Source organism: Trametes versicolor, assembly GCF_000271585.1.
Source record: "Trametes versicolor FP-101664 SS1 unplaced genomic scaffold TRAVEscaffold_13, whole genome shotgun sequence".
NCBI lineage: Eukaryota > Fungi > Basidiomycota > Agaricomycetes > Polyporales > Polyporaceae > Trametes > Trametes versicolor.
The window spans coordinates 2,167,184-2,186,620 of record NW_007360333.1 but is presented as its reverse complement, the minus strand read 5'-3'; the positions used below and the strand labels follow the sequence as shown (position 1 = coordinate 2,186,620).

Below are 19,437 nucleotides of genomic sequence, written 5' to 3'. Positions count from 1 at the left end.
AGCCACAATCGCACCAGATCCTGATAGCCTCAATCAGGGCTACTGGAATATATCAAAATATGTCCCCGTATCCAGGGTTGCCAGTGAGATACGGGCCCGTATTCAGTTGGCAGATTTTGGTTACACCCGTATTTTGTGAATACGGGCTCTGTTTGGGCCGGCCAGCACAGCCACTGCTACGAAAACACCATCAGTGCGTAGCCATGACCCAGGGCTACTCAGAAACGTGCAAATACGGGGTAGAATTCCTAACGGTTCCCGAGCTATGGCCTCCGTATTCAATCCGTATCCACCCGTATTTGTGCCACTGACCTCAGTGGCAGGTATTATAGTGTTAGTGAGTTTACTTCCATAGTTGCTGCGGAGATATGGCCCAGTCAGCCCAGCCCACAGGGGAGAGCCCATGTTTGGGGTGGGTGCACAGCCACAATCGTACTCATTTGTTGTAGCCCTGATCGAGGGCTTCAAGAATATATCATAATATGACCTTACTTCCAGGGTTCCTGTGGAGAAAAAGCTTACTTCCGTGTCCGATACGCTTACTTCCGACGGAAGTAAGCTCAGTGTCGGCCCGGATGCACAGCCACCGGCACGTAACCACCACCATCGTGTAGCCAAGAAGCGGGGCTACCGGAAAACCTTTGGAAGTAATAGTACATCCGTAACGGTTGCCAAGATACGGCCTTACTTCCGCCTTACTTCCACCTTACTTCCGCGCCACTGAGCTCAGTGGCAGGTTTTATAGAGATAGAGTTTCGCAGCACGGCCGGGCCGATGGTTCTTGATGATGCGACTGAGGGTGACCCGATACCGAGGGAGCGTCTTCGTGACAACGGCGTAGAGAGCGAGATCAATCGGCGGGCGGTTGTACATGTGCAGCACTAACCGCTTGATGCCGCGCCACAAAGCTTCAACGATCATAGTGGTCCGTTTGCGGGGAATGCTCTCGGCGTACGCTGATCGTGCCCAAAGCTTCCAACGTGGCTTGCAGTACCACGAGTTCCACATGTACGCCCAGACCTCACTCAAATTATTTGCCTTGCAGTGGCGGTACATCTCCTCGACGGCATCTCGATATATCTCCTCAGCCGACCGGCTTATACCGTGGCGCTCGGGTAGGAGAGGGTGCTGGCATGCGTGTTTGGTGAAGAGCCGGAGGATCGGGAGACGGTGGCAAGCCGGACAGAACTGGTAGTCCGAGGCGCGGGAACGCCCACCGGATTCTGATGGGTCCGGAGGCACGTCGGGGTCGATGTTTGCGGAGTCCTGGGCGATGGCATCGACCTCACGTCGGCAATCGTCTTCGTCGTCTATCTCGGTCTCCGCTCCATCGTCGATCTCCCAGAGGTCTGGAATATCGAAGTCCTCGTCCTCCCATTCGTCTCCAGCCTCAGCGTGATCTGCGAAGAACATTCCATCATCGCTTCGCTCGTCATCGTCCTGCACGAGCACCGGATTGTCGACCAGTTGAGAGGGGCGTGCAGCGCAGCTACCAGCACGCTCGACGTCGAAATGCTCAAAAGCGTCGCCCAGGCCTGGGCTTGTATTAGACTCGGCAGGGGGGACCTCGGGGGCCTGCGAGCGACTAAGTGCGTCGGCTATGTCCCTGGGCTTGAGAACAATCCGCAATGCCGGCGTGAGAACAGGTGGGCGCCCATTGACGAGCAGGCGGACGCGAGGGAGGGGTTTTTCCGGGGGCGGAGGTAGCTGTGGACCGGGGATGAGGGACATGATGTTCCCATGAGTTCCGCAGATCGTGATATCAGTGATGAATGAACGTACCGGATCCAAGCCTGCTTCGCAGCGCTGAGCAGCAGGCAGGAAATGAGGGTCGATAAACGAGAACTCGCTGCGAGCGGCACTCGCGTTGTATGGTGCCGGAACGTGCTTGTTCTTGCAGAGGCGCTGTTTTACGGCGCGGAGACCGTGCCAAAAACATAGCTGATGTTTGGCGTACTTCCAGGTCGCGCCCATGGCGTTGATCTCGGAAAAATCCTTGTCCGTAAGCGTGAACTCCGGGTCGACGCCGAGCTCTTTGAGACGCTCTAAGAAGCGTGTGAGGACCGCCTGCTTGGCTCCAGCGCCGACGTCCTTGGTTGTCCGAATGAAGATGAAGGCGAGTGGAATTCCAGCGCCATTTGCATCCGCGACGGCAGAGAAGAGCTCGAAGTTCCCGCCATTGGTATTCCCTAACGCGGACTTAGAAATAATTGATAATAAATGAAAAAGTCACTCACACGTCGAGTCCATCGCTAATTCTTGCGTGTGCTGCGCCCAGGCGCCCACGAAGTCGGTTACATAAAACGCTAGCGCTTCCGTTCCTGGCTCTGCTTCCACGTCGAGCATGGCAATATGATGGTCTTTCCCTCTCTCCCGGACGAACTTGCGTGCAGACTCCAGCGGCGAGTCTGCCAGGCGCCACTCCTCGCGGCTGACTACATGCCAATAGTAGTAGACCGCGTTTGCACTGTATGGCAGTTCAACGTCCTCCACGGCCAACCCGCCCGCCTCTGTCTGCAGTATATGACCCCAGATCTACGATCACAGGTGAGTGTCGAGCGCTATGATCCGTGCATGATGGAGCTCACCTGTCCCGGTGTCTGGGTGCGCGCATTCTCCCGGATATATTGCTTCCACCTCTCTGGAAGCTCCATATTGAGGTACGCGACATGTTCCTCGGCATGCGCGAGAGATACACCGATGACATCGGACCCCGGGCTGACGGCTAGATGCAGCCATCCATCGCACGGGAAGCGGTCCATGCGGCGAGAATCCCGCGCTTTCTCCCCCTTTGGCGCCTTCTCTTTATGCTCACGACTTTCTGATTGTGCACAGCTATACGAAAAGACCTCGACCTTGTTCCGCTTCCGGACACCTCGGTTCTCAAACCTGCCGAGTGGGTTGATGGTAAGTAAAGTGTCAGAACATGATGGATGACATGCTCATACGTCCAATGCAGCATCTGCGCAGTCCCGAGAGTCTTTGCAAGCACGTTCGCGCGTTCTCGCGGTGTGGCTTCTGCCGCCGTGATCTCGGCAATGTTCACTTGGGCGCGCACCTGCAGAGGAGAGTCCATCTCTCTCACGGCCTCCAGGAAGTCGGCCACGGAGATCTGACCCAGATCCATCCCGCCCTTCGAGTTGTCCTCGCCAACCCGGTCCTCCGCCTCTGCATCCGCCTCCGCCTTGCGCTTCCCAGCTCGCGCCTTCCGGCTCGCCTTGCGTTGGTCCGTACAGCGCTCGCAGATCGCACTGGGATCGCCCTTCTTGCCACCTGCGCTGTCCTTGACGCGGAGGGGGAACGCGTCCAGGTCCTTTTCGACACGACAGATCTCGCAACACTTCGAAGCCATAGCAGATGAGGAGGTGCTGGTTCGTAATCTCACAAATTTCATTCTGAAACTACAGTACAAATGACAGGCACCAGATACACGTGGGCTGATGATGGCCGGTAGGTACAGGATAAGGCGTAGCGCCGGCGCGCGCACTCGCGCGCGGGGCGTCGCGCAACGTCGCGCGGGTGCGCGAGCATCGGCGCGGTTAAGCGCCGGTCGGGGCCGGGCGAGATAAGATGTCGGCGGGGTTCCGCCACAGCGGAGTTTGAAAACCAGAGCAAACCTGTTGGGAGATTAAGGTCTCGTTATACTCACCTGTTCCACTCCAGAAGAACATGCCAGTGTCTTATACGGACCAGGGTTCCTGCAGCCACCCGCTTCCACTGCTCGGTATTCCGCTTGGTCTTTTGCCATGTGGTGGCTGTCGACGATAGCATCGTACTTTGTACTCAGTATGCGTACCGATAGATCCAAAATATATTGTTTATCATCGCTGCTGTGGCGATATGCGAAGACGAAAGCAGGCACGCCCCGGGCTTTCCTCTGTAAAATGTCCCATAGCCCCTTCGACGAACACAGAAAGCACGTATAGCCAAAGTGTTACATGCGCTATATGCGCGGCGCGCACTCCGATTCTGCGCAACCTAGCTCCCGTCGAAACGCGACGCTGCTGGGAATCGCGCACGCAGCACTCCAGCGCTAATGCAGATCGCGCTTATCGCACCGCTGCGCGACTTACGATCACCCCTTTCGCCACCTCGTGCTATCACTCGTCGCGCGGCTCAACCTACGCTCTGCGTTCGTCACGCAATCAGGGCATAGCCCCGTGTGCTTTGTGCCTTCGCAAAGGTTGGGATTCCATTTGTCTTTGCTATGTAGCGTATACAGTAGCTCACCCCGGCTAATTCGGCCTTTACGCAGTGAGTCGCAGCGCGAGCCGTTCACGATACACCCCCGCCGACATGGAGCGGGCGGAGTGGCAGCGGGGGAGTTCCAAGATCGTCGCTGTATAGCACCATACATCTATAGACACATGAGATCCGTATGCCTTCCCGCTTACCCGTTACCCTTCAGCCCGACCGCCGCTCACTTCTGCCGCTTGTAGATCTTGTCGAGGAAGACCTTGAACACCTCGCGCCGGAGCACGACCTCGCCCGCCTTCGCCTGCGGCTTCTCCGGGATGGTCTCGATGAGACTCACGATGCGCTTGTACGCCGCCTCCTCGTACGCCGCGAACCGCGCGCGGATGCCCAGCTCCTCGTACAGCGCCTTGACGCGCGCCTCCGCCGCCGCGTCCTTGCGGCCGTAGTTGTCGTCGAGCACCTTGCGCTGCGCGGGGTTCGCGATCGCGAGCGCGGTGTTCACGCACCACGAGCATTTGTTATCGACGATGTCCGTACCGATCTTGCCGAGCAGCTCCGGGGGCTGCGCGAAGTCGAGGAAGTCGTCCTGCACCTGGAAGTACTCCCCGAGGGGGATGAGGATGGACTGCGCGAGCGCGTACGGGTCGTTCTGCGCCGTGTGCGGGATGCCGGTCATGTACATCGACAGCGCGACGGGGAGGTAGAAGGAGTAGTACGCCGTCTTATAGATCACGATCTTTTGGTGTCTGTATGCGCGCGTGCGACGTCAGTAGGGAACGCGCGGAGACATAGAAAAGTGGGGGCGCACTTTTCGAGCGAGAACTTGCTCAGGTCGACGTGGTCCTCCGGCGCGGTGATCAAGTCGATGAGCTGCCCGAGCTCGGTCTGGAACGTCGTCTGTGCGCGCCGTTGGCGTCAGCACCCCTTCCTTTTCCGTCACGCGAAACGGGGGAACTCACGTCGTGGAAGAGCTCGAGCAGGTGCACGTAATACGGCTCGGTGCGGAAGTGCTTCTTGAGGAGGAAGTAGATCGCGCCCTCGAGCATGAACGAGTCGTTGATCGCGATGTGGCTCACGCCCTCGACGCGGTACCAGCACGGCTGACCGCGGCGCGTCACCGACTGGTCCATCATGTCGTCCGACACGAGGAAGAATGCTTGCAGCTGTACGTGCGGCCGTCAGTCAATTATCATCTTGTGCGCGTGGCGGGAACGCGGGCGCGGGCGCGAGTGCGAACGCGAACGCCGGAGGGGAAGCAGGGGGAGGGGAGGACAATGCAAAGGAAGGGAGACGCAAACGGGGTGGACGGTCTTACGCGCGAGGCAGGGGGCGAGCGCGAGCGCCGGAAGGGAAGTAGGCAGCGGAGAAGGGAAGGGAGACGCAGGAGCAAAAAACGAAGACTCACAAGCTCGATGCACCACCCCAGCAGCGCGGCCTTGAAGTACTCGTCCTCGCCGAGCGCGCGCCCCTGCAAGATCTCGACCGAGTCCACAACCGACAGCCCTCGGTTCAGCTTCCCACCCGGCACGTTGTACTCCAAGTTCTACACATCACACCCGCGCGCAAGTCAGCTCTCGTCTCGAGTGTACGCGCAAAGAGAGGGGGGAGAGGGCGTACGCGGCGGTACCAGTCGACGGCGTCCTGGGGCATGCCCTCCTGGCGGAGGTACGCGAGCAGCTCGTCGCGGAGCACGGCGAACACGTCCTCGAACTTCTGGCGTTTCTGGGCCTTTGCGTCTGCCATCGTCGTGTGCGGGGTGTGGTGGTGGTGGGAGGAGGAGAGGAGAGATGCGCGAGGAGGCGATGGAGGGATGAGGGGAGGGGAAGGCTATCTATCGATGGACGCGGGTCGAACGACTTCAGCGCGCCGCGCGCGGTATCGCCGTCTCCGAATTTGTCGGAAACGCCCATCGTCTCATCTCGCCGCCGATCTCCCCTTGTCGTCTTGTCATGTCTCGTGTCTCGCACACATCGCACGACAGCGCACAACAATGCGCGATAGGAGTGGGGATGTCATGTCATTGCAGTGCATGTAGCGTGAGCGAGATTGACGGGAACAGAGAGCGAGTACACTAGTGGGCGAATAGTACGTATGTATGGATGTAGGATAGCAGTAAGCAGCATGTAAGACCGACAGACCAAAGCCAGGAAAATGCGCGACGAGAACAACGTGAGTGTGAGGGTGGGATCGAGAACTAGCACGAGCACTAGAGAGTACTTTTGAAGGCACCGCCGGCTTAATGCACGGCCGCAAGTCTACGACCCGCTTAGAAGCCCATACCGCCCATGCCACCCATTCCGCCCATGCCGCCAGGCGCACCGCCTGCAGGCTTGGGCTCGTCGGCCTCGACGACGCACGCCTCGCTCGTCGTGAGCAGCGACGCGACACCCGCGGCATCAATCAGCGCCGTACGCACGACCTTGAGCGGGTCGACGATCCCGGCCTGGATCATGTCGACGTACTCGCCCTTGCTCGCGTCGTAACCCCACGAGAACTTGTCCGCCGCGCCGTATGAGTTCAGGAGCGTGCCGACGATGACGGACGACTCCTCGCCCGCGTTCTTCAGGATCGTGCGCGACGGCTGGGTGAGCGCGCGCTTGATGATGGAGACACCGAGGTCCTGGTCGAAGTTCGCGGTCGGGATGGGCTTCGCGTCAGGCGACGAAGGCGTCGAGGGCTGGCCCGCCTGCGACGCAGACGTCAACGCGAGCGATGCCTTCAAGAGCGCGACACCACCACCGGGCAGGATACCCTCCTCGACAGCCGCGCGCGTCGCGTTCAGCGCGTCGTCATACCGGTCCTTCTTCTCGCCGACCTCGACCTCGGACGAGCCGCCGACCTTGATCACGGCGACACCGCCGGAAAGCTTGGCAAGGCGCTCCTGAAGCTTGGTGCGGTCGTAGTCGGACGTCGTGCGGTCCTCGACGAGCGAGCGGATCTGCTCGCAGCGCGCCTGGATGGCGTCCTTCGAGCCCGCGCCGTTCAGGACGATAGTGTCCTCCTTCGTGATCGTGATCGAGCCGGTCGAACCGAGCATGTCCGCGGTGGCCTGCTCGAGCTTGATGTCGAGCTCGTCGGTGAACACAGTACCGCCGGTGAGGATGGCGAGGTCACCAAGGATGGACTTGCGGTTATCACCGAAGCCGGGCGCCTTGACCGCGCACACCTGGAGCTGGCCGCGGAGCTTGTTGACGATGCACGCCGCGAGCGCCTCGCCGTCAATGTCCTCCGCGATAATGATGAGGGGACGACGCGACTGAGCAGCAATCTCGAGTGTGGGGAGGATGTCCTGGAGCGCGCTGATCTTCTTCTCAGAGAGGAGGATGAGCGGCTTCTCGAACTCCGCGCGCTGGCTCTTGACGTCGGTCACGAAGTAGGGGGAGATGTAGCCGCGGTCGAAGCGCATGCCCTCCGTGATCTCGATTTCGTCCTCAATCGTGCGGCCCTCCTTGACGGTGATGACACCCTCCTTGCCGACCTTCTCCATGGCCTGCGCAATGAGGTTGCCGACGTGCGCGTCGCCGTTCGCGGAGATGGTTGCGACCTGGGCAATCTCGGCGGTCGTGGTGATCGTCTTTGCCTGCTTCGAGAGGAAGTCGACGACACGCTCGACGGCGGCCTGGGAACCACGGCGGAGGTCCATGGGGTTGCAGCCAGCAGCGACGTTCTTGACACCCTCCGAGTAGATGGCACGCGCGAGGACGGTCGCGGTGGTCGTGCCGTCACCGGCAATCTCGTTCGTCTTTTGCGCAACATCCTGGACGAGACTAAATTATGGATGAGTAAGCGAGCGCGGCGAACGAACGCGGGGTTTTACTGACCGAGCACCGAGGTTCTCAAACTTGTCCTTGAGCGTTATTGACTTTGCTACAGTAACACCATCTGCGCGTGTATGTTAGTATGTGAATTTAGCAGGTACGCGAGGGACGTACCCTTGGTGATCTTCGGGCCGCCGAAAGGTTGCTCGATGATGACGTTGCGACCTGGGAGGGCGAAAGTCAGACGCGACGTTCTCGCGCGTGCACACAACGCGAATAGAACGCACCCTTGGGACCGAGGGTAACAGAGACAGCGTTGGCAAGGACGTCAACGCCCTGGAGGATGGCAGCACGACCCTCGTTGGAGAACTTGATCTCCTTGTGCGCGCCGCGGGCAAGAACCGGCTTGACGGCCTTTGCGGCCTGGCGGCGGACGGCAGAGGTAGACGCAGAGAGGTGGTGCATGGTGGCGAAAGGGAAGAACGGGGACGACGAGAGGGAGAGAGACGACGACGACGAGGGGAAAGGGAATGACACGGAGAGAGCCGTTTTTTTGGCGACGCGAACCTTTAAAGCCGTCCGCCCCGCCGAACACTCTAGAATCACGCAGTCACACCGTCACGTCACCCTCTCACGCGTCCGACGCGTCCCGATCCCTTCTCTTCTTTCTCCGCGCTGTAACGACTGCAAGGCTGCTCGCTTACCATCCTGGAAGTATTTTCAAGGCGAACTAAGCCGTCGTTGACCGGACTATGGCAATGCGTAAGTGAAGCTGAGGGAAGGCGTGACCGCGAATCCCGCGCGACGTGATTCGCCAGAGCGCCAGGGCGCCTCTCCTTGCTCTCCTCCTCCCCAAACGGCGTGCTGCTCGACGCGCAGAGTGGCTCATTCTCCACCGTCACCTACTCGTCGTTTTTGAGCTCTTTGACGATACAACTGCCTTCGAAATCCAACATTCTAGCAGCGCTGCTGCTCGCAGTGGAATGTGTTTGACATCTTACCGCCTAGTGGGACTCGGTGAGCACTATTGACCGCACTGAGCCGAGTAATATTTTCACGCACATACTCATACGTTCGTGCAGGTCTTACTCTCACAAAACGAGCTACTACATGCCGAAAAAGACGCTGCTTTGCGTAGTCGGATTAGGTCCGCTACGACTCCTCGTCCACTTCGAAAAAACCCTCCATCTGTGGTCCTCGGAACATTATCTCTCGCTGGTTTGTCTATCGGCCTATCTTGTTGTGTTACTGCTATGCGCACTCCGCTCCGACATCTTTACCGCAAACGAGGACCGAGCCGCCTTTCCATAGGCCCGTCTATACCGTCGTCGGCGGAGTTGTAGGCGCGTACTTCGTCTACCAGCCGGCAGCTTTCTCAAGTTGACGGTTTACTGGCTGGACGAGATCTGGTGAGTCATGTAACCCACTATATGCTCTGTGTCTGCATTTAGTGCGTGCATACATCCACAGCCCAACTTAGCCTTCGGTGTGTAGAGCATACCTGCGCGGGCGTCGAGATAGCTGTTCCTTCGCACCCCCTCCACCGAAAATATCCCTGCTTCTAGGCTCATCTCGATCTCCACTACTTCGAACCCGGATTACGCGTCTCGCTAATCTCGCGAGCGCAAGGTGGAGGACGACTTTGCCTTCCGTCGACACATAGCGGCTGTCCAGAACGGCCACCGGCAAAGTCGCGCTCTTCCTCCTCTTCCTCTCCCCACCACCATTTTACCCCCCTCCACCCTCTGCGCCTGTGCGTCGACTAAGACGGTTCCGACGCCCCCAATCAACCCGGTGACGGTGAAGGCGACAACGGCGACGCTGCAGTTCGCTAACAGTGTTGAACGTTGGGCGGCGCGAGCGCGTGCATACAGGCAACCAAACTTCTACAAACTCGCACTGGCAGTGCCGAGCCGCAAATTCTTCGCGCATACACTCATATGCTCTTGCAGGTCCTGCTTGCGTCGCGCCTGCATCCATCTAAGCTCCTTTCCACGCTGGTGTATACATCCACAAACCCCCTCGGCGAGCTCCAGATCTATTTTGCTACCGCTACGCGCTCTCTGAAGCTCCGATATCTCCTCATCCGTCTCTCGGCACCTGGCCTTGCGCAGACCCCATGGACGGCGTCAAAACCGCCACCGACGCTGACGCTCCTCCTGTTGATCCAATAATGCAGATACACCATTCACTTGCCGTCCCGGACTCGATCGAGCCGTCTTTCTATGAGTTCGTCCGCGCCACCTCCGGCGGAGATGCAGGCCCGTACTTCGTCTACGATCCGGCAGCTTCCTCAAGTTGATGCTCTACCGACTGGATGGGAGGTGAGTCATCGTACCCACTATATGCGTTATCTTCGCCCTTAGTGCATGCATACATCCACATCCCAACCGACACCTTGGTGCAAAGATCCTGCCTGCATCATACTCGCCTATGGTCACTAGTTGTTCCTGCGCCCTTGTACCTCACAACAAGCCGGCGCTGACGAACCTTGTCAACGTCGAGACCCGAGGGTCTCCAAACACCCACTCATGCACAGCGACGTACCTTGCGCCGCGTTATCACCTTGCGAACTAGGCTCATGCGTCTCGTGAACACCTAGCGTCTACGCAAAGCCGCGGTCAAGAGCAGCCACTACCAGTGCTGGCACGACTGGACTTCTGCATCGGATGGGACGCGCTGTTTCTCTCCTGGCACCCTTGGCGTCTACTGGTGCTCCTCTTCGCGGCCGTTATACGCTGTCGGATTCCAGCGAAGTTGTGCTTGTACGGCTGCGCGTTCTACACAACGGCTGTAACACTCGCTGCCCACCGATGGTCTTCGACCGCGGGCCACCCTGTTCACTCCGCCCGCATCTCGCCATCCTTGGGTATAGTCTTCGCTTTCGCCGTCGCTCATACCGTCTCGCAATCATGCTCTGGTACTGGGTCTACGCGGCCTTTTCGACGATCTTGCCTTTGCTAGCCTACCCTTTCGCATCCTGGCCACACGCCGATTTTGCGAGTGAAACCACAGCCGACTTCCGTTTCACCCACATCCAAACACGCATTCACAACAGAAGACTTAGGTGTGGACGTCAGGCGTACCCCCGTCGATGATCGTCGTCCCTCCCAATCGCCGCCCAGCCCGGACGCCAATTTCACAGCTTCCCTTCCGACCCTCGGTTGCGTGCAGATCCACACCGACAATCTTCGTGGTATTCATACTTTGCCGAGCCGGGTTCATGGTGTTGCCGGAGGTCGAGGATCGACGTCATGTCCGATGTTGGATCGTACCAGGGCCGCGCATGTCTTCGCTTTTTCACGTCTCTGTATCGCGCACATATTCTGCCCATGTTATGCGTTCAATTTTATATGTCTGAGAATAATCATGAGAACTTTCATGAGACAAATTATGTCGACGCAATCCGAGACAGACCGAGTGGGCGCCCGTCATTTTACCAGGTATGGGCGGCTGATGTGGCTGCAGCTGCGGTCTACTTTCTCTTCCTCCCACCACCACCATTCCTCCACCCTCCACCCTCCGCGCCCGTGCGGCGACCAGGACGTTCACGCCGCCCCCGACGACCCCGGCGACGACGAGCAAGATGCCGTACGACTCAAACGACGCGCGCCGCCTCGGTGCACAGGCCCTCTCCCACGTTATCCTCGCTCTCCGCGTGCTCGGGCGCGTTCTCCTCTTCGTCCTCCGTGTCCCCTTCCTCGGCCAGCTCGCCAGTCTTGTGCTCATCCAGTGGTACGCGTACGGAACCTATCGCCTCTACCTGATCGGTACCTGGGGCCCCGGCTTTCCGAATGGATGGACGGCTTGGATAGCTTTCCTCACGGCCCTCCCCTTCTGGGCGGCACTGCAGCTCTTCTGGCTGGTCGTCTCGGTCGGCTTCCAACGAAAATGCGCGGGTAGATTCAAGGCGTGGCGCGCGGGGCGGGCACAGAACGACGGGTACATGATGCTCGACCCGCGGGGCAGCATCGAGGAGGACGCGCGCCCTCCCTCCCCCAAATTCGGACCCCGTTCGCGCGTATTCGGCGCGCACACACTCTGGTACGCCGCACAGATCGTCTTCTACGTCTCCGTCCTCCTCGCCGCCCTCTACCACTACAAGCACTATGAGCACCCGGCAGACGTGCGCCTCCGTCCCGCGCTGCACCGCGCGCTCGCAGACGCACACCCGAACCCCGCCGGGTATGCGCCGCGCTCGGAGAAAATCTTCATCGCGGCCGCGTTCCACCAGAACCAGGACGTGCTCCCGTACTGGACACGCTCAATGAAGCAGGCGATCACCTACCTCGGTACAGACAACGTCTTCGTCTCGATCGTCGAGAACTACTCCACGGACCGCTCCCCTGACCTCCTGCGTGAGTTCGCGCGCGACCTCGACCGCCTCGGTGTGCGGAATCGCGTGCTCGTCTCCGACGAAACCGTGAAGAAGCCTGAGCACGTCGAATGGAACCCGCGCATTGAGTTCCTCGCCGCTATCCGCAACCAGGCGCTCGAGCCGCTGCTGGCCTCTGGAGGGTACGACCGCGTCCTCTTCTCGAACGACATCTACATCGAACCCGAGAGCGTGCTCGAGCTTCTCACGACGCGCAACGGCGACTACGACTTTGCGTGCGGGCTGGACTTCGGGCACTTTGGCGCGTACGACATGTGGGTTCTCCGCGACCGCGTCGGGCGGCTCACGGCGGGGATCTGGCCGTACTTCTTCGACGCTGCGAGCATGGAGGCCGTCAAGCGAGAGGAGCCCGTCCCCGTGTACACCTGCTGGAACGGCATCGTCGCGTTCCGTGCCGACCCTGTCCTCCCTGTCGCGCTGCGCGGGAACAGCACGCTCTCGCATGCCCCGCTCGCGAAGCCTCCCCCCGCGAACCACCCGTGGACACCGCAGCTGGGCGCGTCGCCTGCGCAGACACCACCACTACGATTCCGCGCGTCGGCAGAGGGCGAGTGCTACTCGTCGGAGTCGTTCCTCCTGCCATACGACTTCCGGCGGGTCATGGAGCTGGACAAGGTGTACGCGAATCCCCTGGTGATCACCGGGTACGCGTGGAAGTACTACACCTGGCACAAGTGGATCCTCCGGCATCCGCTCGTGAAGTGGTTTGTCGAGGAGGTATGGGACGGTGCGTGGATGCAGAACGCGCGCATGGTCGTCGGCGACGCGAAGAGCGTCTGGGTGTGGGAGGGCGTCGAGTGCCATCCGTGGTGGTAGCACGCACTTAATTATTGGTCGCTCTGATATCTAGCTTTCGGGTTGGGGCTCGGTTATTGTACAACTGCATGTGTCTTGCATAGTGTCTTGCGAACATGGCTATCGGTGCTGCGAGCTGTGTCGCGAGTGCCGTCTGTGGGTCGTTGTGTCGGCTTAGTGTATAGATGGAGAACATTGCTACTCTTGTTATGAATTGCGGTGTATTGCGCTAATTATACGAGTGTATATATCTAAGATACCCCCTCCGTCTACTGCTGCTCTCGCGCCAGCGCCGCGACGAGCCCATCTGCTCTCCTCACCGACCCGAACCTCAGCGGCTCAAGCCCGTAGCTCTCCGTGCCAATAACGCCCTGGCCGAGGAACACCTCGTCGGGAATGCGCTCCAGGCGCACGAGCTCGCGCCGGATGTACTCGACCGACGCAGCCATCAGCTCCGGGTACGCGACGTACTTGTCCGCCTCCGCAGGCGGGTAGTCGTGCACGCCCGAGCCGTCGTCCCGCCGCTCCTCCGCCTCCAGCCCGCCGCTCTTCTCCAGCTTCTCGATCTTCTCGACCTTCCCACCCGCGAGATTCACCGTCCTCCGGAAACCCTCAGGCGCATCGCTCGCCACGCCGGGGTACGCGATCCCACGCGCCCCACGCGCGCCCAACAGGTTCCGCCACACCGCCGCGGCGAGCTCCGTGTCCGAGCGCACGAGACCGAGGTCGAGGGACATGCCCATGCCCGCCCACTGCTCCTTGAAGATCTTCATCTGGCGCGAGACGAGGCTCTCGGGCGCGCGCCCGCGCGGCTTCGGCTTCCCGTCCACCGCGTTCGCGATGCGGTAGAAGGACGAGGTGCGCGTGTATGGCGCGAGGTTCTGTGCGGGGGCGAGCGACTTGGCGGAGACGGGCTGGAGCACGGCGCGCACGCGGTCCTCGACGTCAATGAAGAAGTGGTCGATGAGGCCCTGGACGTAGTTGGTGCCGTGCGGGGCGGGGAGCGCGCGCAAGCGGACGCTGAGGAGCCAGACGTGCAGGTTCGTGACTGTGAACCAGGACTGGAAGGTCGGCGGGAGGTGGCATTCTGGAGAAGAGCGTGTAAGCCAGTGTAAAGGTAAGGACGAGCGAGCGCGCAAGGGTGTGCAAGGGCAACCGTGGACGCTCACTCTCGTTATGTGTAGTACATACTCTCAAGAGTGGGAGAGAACGTGGACGGGTATATGGGGAGCTACGGCGACTTCCACCCGCATGCTGCATTCGAGAGGACGCGAGCGCGGAGCGAGCCTCGCGTAGACGTTCAGACTGGCCGTGTGAGGGAAGCGAGTCGCGCAGAAAACGAAAAACACAGGGCACGGACGTATATGGAATACGAGGATGCGCGCGCGTAGCGAGAACAGGTACGCATATCGACCGCGCACGGCAGTCACGCAAGAGGGAAGTCGTACGCAGTACGACCTCTGCTCAGGACGTCGCACTGACGTGTGCCCACAGCTGTGCCACATTATGTTCCGATATATGCTGCCCTCTACCCGTGGTGTTGCCTTCTTGCCGCAAGAGTACGCGAGTATGAATAGTGCAAAGCTTATAGTGACCTTGAGGCGTGTATACCTCGCGCATGTCTGTCAGAGCGATACGCAGAACAAGCACAAGGCGCGGAGGAAGGTGCCGGACTATGGTGATATCTGCTTCATGGGCATGTATGGCAGAACGTGTTGCCGCGACGCGAGCGCAGGATGCGATGGCACCTGGCCCGCACGTATATTCATCTCCAGCATGAAAATGTAGCACGCGAAACGAAAGGAATGACCGGGGGAGGGCGAGGGCAAGCACCGAAAGCAATGGCGTCGCGCCCACAGCACGCCCGCCAGTCATGAAAGGGGTGCAGCACGGGATACTAGACGAGAGGGGGAAGATGCTCACCGTCTTGCCAAAACGCGAGGTCGTCATCCGGCCGGGATATGCATAGCTCCGAGTACATGTTGTACGCTCTCCGTCCCGCGTACTGTTTTGCGCTACCGTATCCGAGCAGACCAGCAAGGGTGAGGAAGGCCTGTTTCGCTGCAGGCGACTGCTTGATAGTTTTTGAGAGCCATGTCTGCTGGGGGGACGGGGGTTGCTGACTGGCGGACGGAGCAGGCGAAGAGCGCGGCTGCCGCTCTGTCGGTGGTGGTGTTGACGAGCCTGCTGGTGGTTGGAAGGACTGCTGTGTCGCGAGAGAGCGAGCAGGAGAGGGAAGAGAACGCCAGAGCCTGTGCACGGGAAGCGACTGACGAAGCATCCTGGCTTTTGGGAGGAGGAGCAGAGCAGGAACGGCGGATCCCGTCGCGGCTCGGCACAGCTCCGTCACTCGTTAGATCCGGTAAGTAGCCTCTACTTATCGCCTTTGATTTACTGAAACTATGTGGCATAGAACACTCTAACCGTGCGAATGTTGCACTACGTTACACACGCGCACTTAAGTGGGCCTTCGCGAGGGAGCCTCCTCCTTACTTCCTCCTTCCAATCCGCACAAGATGCGGCCCTCAGTCACCACAGCACTAACTTTAAGCTTCGGTACTGGATATTGAGGAGGAGTATGGCCCACTGGCAGGTACCAAAGCGTTATCATTACATGCGCGCTGTTAGCTAACATGGTGTTCGACAGGTCGCCATACGTTACATGGACATGTACAGGGACGATCCTACCGTCCATCTGGCAGGCGTATTTGGTAGTGGTATCGATGTGACCCCCGGGTTACATCGAGCTAAACACCGGAATTTGACCAAAGTCATTGCAACGCCATCCATATCATGGATGGTAGCCAAGTGGTCAGTCGGTGCCATGATTATGCTGGCGGCATGCGGCGCTGTAATTGATTGACACGAAGCGCACCCGCACAGCCCAAGGCTTCCGTAGTACCCCTTCGAGTCGTTCTCGCCTTCGGCGTGCGATGTCAAACACCTTCTAAGCCCTATCTGTGATATGAACTGCTCACAAACTCGCCACTCATCCATCCAAGTGGTTCGTCTCTCTCCTACGTCTGTCCATCATGTCCATCCCTGCTCCTCGCTGAGTAGAGCGCCTTCCATCTTTTGTGCGTCCAGCCACATTGCGGTCGCTCCATGCAGTCCAGTCCCGACGCGGTCTTTTCATTGCTACCACTTCTCCTTGGGTCGGAATGTTGCATCTCTGGAAGCCTCCCTCGAATGCTCTATAATAACTCCAAGCTCCGAACGAGTCTATTCGCAAACTCGTCCCCCGCTTCGCCACTGGAATGGCTTCGACAACCTCCGCCGCCGCCTCGATGGCCGCGTTCCTCAAGTCACAGGATTTGGCGTGCGTATATCTTTCGAACATGGACGCTCCAAACATCTCCTGAACACCTGCGCTTTCAGTGTCGCAGAGCGATATTTCAAAATGGCGACCACCAGTAAGCAGACCCCCTCGCTACCGACCAGCTGTGGTCGCGCGCGCCGCACTGACAGAAGTCAACGATATAGTGCTACTCATGTGGCACTACCTTTTGACTATCGACAAGGAGGTCGCTTTCTTTTGGCGACGAAGATTCTCCGGAGTGTGCGCACTCTTCCTCGCAAACCGTTACATCATCCTCGTCGTCATCATCTATCAATCTCCCTGGTGGAATGTGCACTTCTCGCAGAGAGTAAGCTTGTCTCTATATTTTGTCCTTTCACGCATACACGTAATGAACTCGGGTGCATATAGTGGCAGTGGGTATCCTTTCGGGAAAGTTCTACCTTTATATGCTACTGATGATTGCCATGCCGCCACACGGCAAGGTGCCAGACGGCGATATATCTACAGACCATCTTCGCCTACATGCAGTACCTCGTCTGGGCAGGTAAGCAACGTTTTTGGCACTTTGGAGTATACGCGCCACGAAGTGCTAACTTCCGGAGTGCAGTGTTCTCGTTTCTGCGTGTATATGCACTGCAGATGCGATGGGAATGTGCGGTCTTCGTTCTCATCCTTTCACTTGGTCACGTTGCGTACGGTATAGTTAGTACGTTCTACCGCTCCTGCGATTGCGACTAACATGGTCATAACTCAGTGGGTCACAGCAACAGAAGCCGTCGTATTCGATACGTCGCCAAATAGTTGCCATTCACGCCCCCCCTGGTCAGCGGAGTTGAACACCGGGTATGCATTTACGACTGTGCTGTTTATCATTGGCGCTGACTTAGTGCGTAGATGTGAGCTCGCTCGATGTTCACCGACGAACACCTCTGACAGGGCTTCCGCCGCAGTGGCAATTGCCGCTCGCGCCGCCCTCGTTCTTGCAGAGATGATCGTCATGGCTGTCGCCTGGTCGAAAATGAGTCCCCGCCGTCATAGAGCGGACATCGTACGCGTTCCCTATAGACCGCTGACGCTGTCATCTGTATTTTACGAGAACGGTGAGCGCGCATGTGCTCGGGGATTCTTGCTAGATTAATATTGACGAGGAACACCCCCGATAGGCAGAATCTTTTTCTTGTACAATCTAGAAGCTATTCCTCTCCTTATCGTTACTGACTGTCATTTCAGACTGATGTTGGTCGCGCACACAGTCTACCTGGTGAACCGGACGGTTACGGTACGTACACATCTCCCCCCCCCCCTTTCATGCAAAACTCTACTTCGAAATCTGAACATATGGGGCCCCTTCAGGTCTCGGCTACCACGACACCGGCACTGCTGTATTTCGTGCAGTTCGGACCCCTCTTGATCGAGCCGTAAGCATGCGGTCTCCCCATCCCCGTGGACTCGATCTAACCCCTTCTGCAGCACGATCGGGATCCTCGTCAACCACTTCCTCATCTCCCTCCAAGAAGCCGCCAACCGGCGCACGTACCACTTCGGACTCGATACCCACCCGCACCTCGCGACCTCTGACATGGCGCAGGACTTGACCAGGTGCCGTCCGATCAGCCTGGTGCAGTTCGCGCGCGCGGACGTCGACGAATGGCTGGAGTTCGAGGGTGCCGGCGCGCCTCCCGCGCTCGCTGACGGCGGCGCGTACGCGCAGTGGGAAGAGGAGTGTATCGAGGCGCTGAAGAAGGTGCAGGCAAGGGTCAGCAGCTCGGATTGCGACGAGTGGGTGTAGGGCGGCATGCGGATGTCAGGCAGAAGACTATAACACAGATAGCGAGGACACGTACCGGTGAGTAGCCCGCCTACGTCGTGAGGCCTGACACATCTCACGTTTCGTTTCTACAGGCGGCGCGGCTGTGCTGCGCCCGTCAGTAGTCTATCTGCGTTCGATACACCTCGTCTTAGGAGTCTGTCAGCGCAGTGCAGTAGTAAAAGGGTGCGTCGCGAGACGTCATGAATAGCACCGCTTTTACATTCTAGGGACACCATCTGCACCTCCGGCTGCGCGTCGGTCCTGCACTCACCGAACGCCGCAGCAGTTCACCGGCGACTCGTGCTTGCTTGCTCGTCACCGCGATGGTCGACCATTTTCTGTGTCGTTTTTCTCACTGGCACGCACCTCTGCACTGAAGTAAACGCTTCCTCGCCCTAAGCTCGCGCGTACCTCCGGACGACAGCCACCGGATGTGCCTCTCTTTCTACGCTCACGGCTACCGCTGCTGCACACCCCCGCGCCTCCTTCTCTTCTCGCTTGCTCTCCGCTGATACGAGATCTCACCAAACGGATAGCGGGATCGCCCTCCGAGTCTTAGTGCGCAACAAACAAGCACTGGTCAATTTCCACTGGTCAACGTCATATGCCATTGATCTCGAGGCTTTCGATTTCTCAGCCTGAAGCGGCCACTAGTACTGAGCTGACACGGTACTGCGTCTATGGCTCATCTGTTTTCGATCCATCTCGTCTCGATATGTGAACTCAGGCCGGCCCAGTCGGCTGCACGCCCCCTTCAAGGCCGCTCTGAACGTGCGCCCCACAGGTCTCGCTCGCGACGACGAGCACCACTCTGCTCTACTTCGTCAACTTCAGCCCCCTCCTCCCCGAACCGTACGCCTCCTCCCCTCCGCCTCCACCTCCCCCGCCCCTGGCTGACCCGCCCCTCACAGCACGATCGGCATCCTCGTCAGCCACGTCCTCATCGCGCTCCACGCCTCCGCGTCCACGCACGACCACCCGCTCCTCAACGGCGACGCCGCGGCCTCCCGCACACCGTTCTCCCTGGACACGCACGGCTCGGTGAGCCTCGTGCAGTTCGCGCGCGCAGACGTCGACTCGTGGGCGCGTGCAGAGCTGCATACCGCTGGGAGCCTCTCTGCGAGTGCGGGCGAGGAGGAGCCGCAGACGGGGCAGGGGAGTGTCGCCGGCTCGGGCTGTC

General features: G+C 59.2%; 7 protein-coding genes across 7 annotated transcripts; 3 read left to right on the top strand and 4 right to left on the bottom strand.

The window, feature by feature from the left end:
• Nucleotides 1–807: 807 nt before the first annotated feature.
• TRAVEDRAFT_100084 (uncharacterized protein) lies at nt 808–1,224 on the bottom strand (the record flags this gene model as incomplete). The annotated part of the gene is made up of 1 exon (XM_008046439.1): nt 808–1,224. A coding segment is annotated over one exon (417 nt), but the record flags the coding sequence as incomplete, so codon positions are not given.
• Nucleotides 1,225–1,803: 579 nt separating this feature from the next.
• On the bottom strand, nt 1,804–2,762 carry TRAVEDRAFT_100951 (uncharacterized protein; the record flags this gene model as incomplete). The annotated part of the gene is made up of 3 exons (XM_008046438.1): nt 1,804–2,189; nt 2,238–2,535; nt 2,589–2,762. Coding segments are annotated over 3 exons (858 nt in total), but the record flags the coding sequence as incomplete, so codon positions are not given.
• A 1,658-nt stretch (nt 2,763–4,420) lies between these two features.
• Nucleotides 4,421–5,940, bottom strand: TRAVEDRAFT_134579 (farnesyl-diphosphate synthase; the record flags this gene model as incomplete). The annotated part of the gene is made up of 5 exons (XM_008046437.1): nt 4,421–4,943; nt 5,006–5,094; nt 5,157–5,360; nt 5,603–5,740; nt 5,815–5,940. The coding sequence occupies 5 exons, from the start codon at nt 5,938–5,940 to the stop codon at nt 4,421–4,423; spliced, it is 1,080 nt and encodes a 359-aa protein (XP_008044628.1).
• A 257-nt stretch (nt 5,941–6,197) lies between these two features.
• Nucleotides 6,198–8,475, bottom strand: TRAVEDRAFT_61252 (chaperonin GroL). The gene is made up of 4 exons (XM_008046436.1): nt 8,243–8,475; nt 8,130–8,180; nt 8,019–8,079; nt 6,198–7,964 (listed from the first exon to the last, which is right to left on the bottom strand). The coding sequence occupies exons 1-4, from the start codon at nt 8,418–8,420 to the stop codon at nt 6,464–6,466; spliced, it is 1,791 nt and encodes a 596-aa protein (XP_008044627.1). The 5' UTR covers nt 8,421–8,475; the 3' UTR covers nt 6,198–6,463.
• A 3,009-nt stretch (nt 8,476–11,484) lies between these two features.
• On the top strand, nt 11,485–15,429 carry TRAVEDRAFT_32015 (uncharacterized protein). Its single transcript, XM_008045878.1, has 2 exons — nt 11,485–14,233; nt 15,070–15,429. The coding sequence occupies exon 1, from the start codon at nt 11,542–11,544 to the stop codon at nt 13,165–13,167; it is 1,626 nt and encodes a 541-aa protein (XP_008044069.1). The 5' UTR covers nt 11,485–11,541; the 3' UTR covers nt 13,168–14,233; nt 15,070–15,429.
• Nucleotides 15,430–15,674: 245 nt separating this feature from the next.
• TRAVEDRAFT_32014 (uncharacterized protein) lies at nt 15,675–16,218 on the top strand. The gene is made up of 3 exons (XM_008045877.1): nt 15,675–15,739; nt 15,794–15,957; nt 16,017–16,218. The coding sequence occupies exons 1-3, from the start codon at nt 15,725–15,727 to the stop codon at nt 16,108–16,110; spliced, it is 273 nt and encodes a 90-aa protein (XP_008044068.1). The 5' UTR covers nt 15,675–15,724; the 3' UTR covers nt 16,111–16,218.
• Nucleotides 16,219–16,265: 47 nt separating this feature from the next.
• TRAVEDRAFT_67365 (uncharacterized protein) lies at nt 16,266–18,236 on the top strand (the record flags this gene model as incomplete). The annotated part of the gene is made up of 11 exons (XM_008046435.1): nt 16,266–16,465; nt 16,525–16,559; nt 16,630–16,793; nt 16,856–16,860; nt 16,930–16,991; nt 17,055–17,149; nt 17,202–17,292; nt 17,398–17,547; nt 17,611–17,726; nt 17,801–17,865; nt 17,918–18,236. Exons 1-11 carry the CDS (start codon nt 16,404–16,406, stop codon nt 18,234–18,236), a joined length of 1,164 nt encoding a protein of 387 aa, XP_008044626.1. The 5' UTR covers nt 16,266–16,403.
• Nucleotides 18,237–19,437: the final 1,201 nt, after the last annotated feature.